The 2,788-nt window shown below is 41.2% G+C and overlaps 1 gene segment (V, D, J or C); it reads left to right on the top strand.

Annotated features, from left to right (window-relative positions):
• Window positions 1-479: 479 nt before the first annotated feature.
• The window catches only part of LOC101622920, a 400,030-nt gene continuing 397,721 nt past the window's right edge, over window positions 480-2,788 (top strand). The window contains 2 exon segments of the C gene segment in view: window positions 480-528; window positions 712-903. Of these exon segments, the coding sequence occupies window positions 480-528; window positions 712-903 (241 nt within the window).

The following is a 2,788-nucleotide window of genomic DNA, read 5'->3' as shown; positions in this document are numbered from 1 at the left end:
AAGATGTGACATGCTCATAGAAGTCAACATAAATGGCAAGTATAAAAAGGGCAAGATTGTGAAGAACAGTTCACAAGTCTGATAGCTCATAGCTAATAAACATGGGGGAAACACACGTAATTGTTATGTCTTTAAAATGAAAATTAAACTATAACCCCATGTGAGTTATATGTTTATGTATGCATGTCAAATAATTAAAAAATTTATTCCCTTCAGCTCAAATTTGTAAGCTACTTGCTTTTATCATGTCACTTCTCATGTACTGCCTCATATAATTACCAGGGAAAGACAAGTAGAAAAGTCAAAGTTTGGTATAAGCCAGACTCTTATCTTTTGCATAACCATGCTGGCAATGCAACATGAGAAACCCCATTTCCTGTGGGGGAGCAACATCAAGCCCCAGGAACTGCATAAATGTGTTTCTGGGCTCTCACAGACAGTGAGAGGCACAACTGCCACCGTGTCAGGCACACACGCCCATGGCGCCCTCCAGCCTGCTGTGGGCACTGGTGGCCTTCACCTGCTCTGGTAGGTCTGGGGCCAGGCGGGGGTGGGGAGGGTGGAGGGACAGCACCGGGCACAGGGTGCTTGGCATGGGCTGGGGAGAGCAGGTGGTGATTTCAATGTGCTTTATCTTTGAGCACAAAATTAGTCTAATTCTTATGTTTAATTCATTGCATCCATCAGTTGTGTCTTCTGATTTCTCCTTAGGCTCCAGTGTGGCTCAGAAAGTAACTCAAAACCAGCCAACTATAGTCACACGACAAGGGTCAAAAGTCACCCTGAAGTGTCGCTATGAAACAAGCCTAAGCACATACTACCTGTATTGGTACAAGCAGCTTCCTGATGGAAAGATGACTTATATCATTCATCAGTACTCTTCAGCCAACAATGCAGAAAAGGGTCGCTATTCTATAAGCTTCCAGAAGGCAGTCAAATCCATCTCCCTCAACATTGTGTCCTTAAAATTGGATGATTCTGCCACGTATCTCTGTGCCCTCAGGGAAACCACTGTGTCTGAAGTGATTGTAAAAGCTGAACAAAAACCCATGCTCTAGAGGAACGAGGGCCTGCTCAGGAGCCAAACTGAAATCATCCCTGCTGACCCCAGACAGGCAGTAGTGGTGACTGTGGTCTTCTCTGTGGTCTGGACTAGGGGATTGAATTCAGAGTGAAACCTCTGTTTATGTCATGTGGAAACAGGTGTCTGGGGTCCTTTTCTTTAAGTACATTCTCAGTCATGAGTTTCTGACTTGACATTAGAGACTATCTATAATTTCCTAATGTTGAAAAACTTGCCCCCCAATAATTTCAAGTAACAGCAACACGGAAATAGCCTCCCATTATAAGGTGGGTCTAGTCAAATGGAATTGTCATGAAAGTCATGTCTTGCACTTTTTGTCCCTGTGTTTTCCTTCTGCCACTTAGTGCCATGTCTTTCCTTTATGGCACATATAAGAAAAGCTGTAGACTCACACCAAATAGTATTTGTGTGCTCCTGACAACAACATGGCTGAATGTTTAAATTCAGAGAGTCCATGGATGCTTCTTAGGACTTCTAAAAAATAAATCAACAATGACTATGATTTTGTTCATGTAACCACTCCATCTGCAACACAGAGGTCAGAAGATGATTTTCTTTTGTTCTGTTTGAAAGATGCTGCTATTCCATGACTTGGTGACTTGTTAATCTCTTCTGTGGAAGCCAAGGACCAGGGGGGCCATTTCACCTTAAAATCATGTTGGAGGCAAGAGAACAACTAAAATATGGATGACTATTTCCCATTACACTCATAAATTTGTTGCATATATGCTCTCAGATCTTATCACAGATTAACTAAACTTGGACATTTAAATTAGCAATTTCCTCCATATTTCCATGATAGGAACAATATACCTGTGCTTTACCAGATAGAATCTATTAGTATTCAATCACAAAGACAGACAAAATTCCCCAAATGAATGGCCTGACTCATTCAGATGCGGTCCAGAGAATCCACATTCACCGGTAGCACTGTCTGAGCTGCAGAACACGCACCGGAGTAGTCAGGGCTCAGGCGGGCCATCGGCACAGGGGAAATGCTGTCTCCGTTTCTCCCCAGTGCTGCTCGAGACACCGATGGTCTCTTGAGCTCAGTCACAAAAATTGCTACCAGGGCATCAGCTGCCTGTTGAAATGGGCCAGGGTAGATGTCTCAACTAATTAGAACTTTCTCCCTGAACCACACAGATGTGAATTATTTCAACCTGTAGCAGAGAATCTTCATATTTCAGAGACTTTTTTTTTTAACCATTTGTCAAATTTACCTCTGATCCTTTTATATTAATTCACACACTGAAACAATGACATCAATGGAATATGGACATCTAATAGCAGTTGATCTTGGAAAGGAGCAGCACTTGAGATAACAACTTCTGTGGATTCTACAGGTACGAAGTTGTGCGCACTACAGATAGCACGTTGTAAGGGTGGATGATAGACAGCACTGTGCCATGTCTATATTTAAGCTGTCTTGATTTGATATAACAAAGTCATCAAAAAAATTTAGCCATGGAATTTAACAAGGGAAAGTGAGTACTTAGGACCAATGGGATAAAAAAATGGGTGCACTCTATTTGTGCAACAAGAGACCCTAAACTTCCTCAAAGTACAATGAATAAAACTCAGTCAGATTTAAAGATGATCTTTTTTTCCTGTTATTTTCATAAAACACACAAAACTGAAAAGCTTTTCAAAGTCAAAAGGCCTGTTTTTTTTCTTTTTCTTTTTCTTTTCTTTTCTTTTTTT

The sequence above is a fragment of the Condylura cristata genome, unplaced genomic scaffold (genome assembly GCF_000260355.1).
Source record: "Condylura cristata isolate star-nosed mole 26May11 unplaced genomic scaffold, ConCri1.0 scaffold00045, whole genome shotgun sequence".
NCBI classification, from domain to species: domain Eukaryota; kingdom Metazoa; phylum Chordata; class Mammalia; order Eulipotyphla; family Talpidae; genus Condylura; species Condylura cristata.
This window is presented reverse-complemented; position numbering and strand designations above follow the sequence as displayed.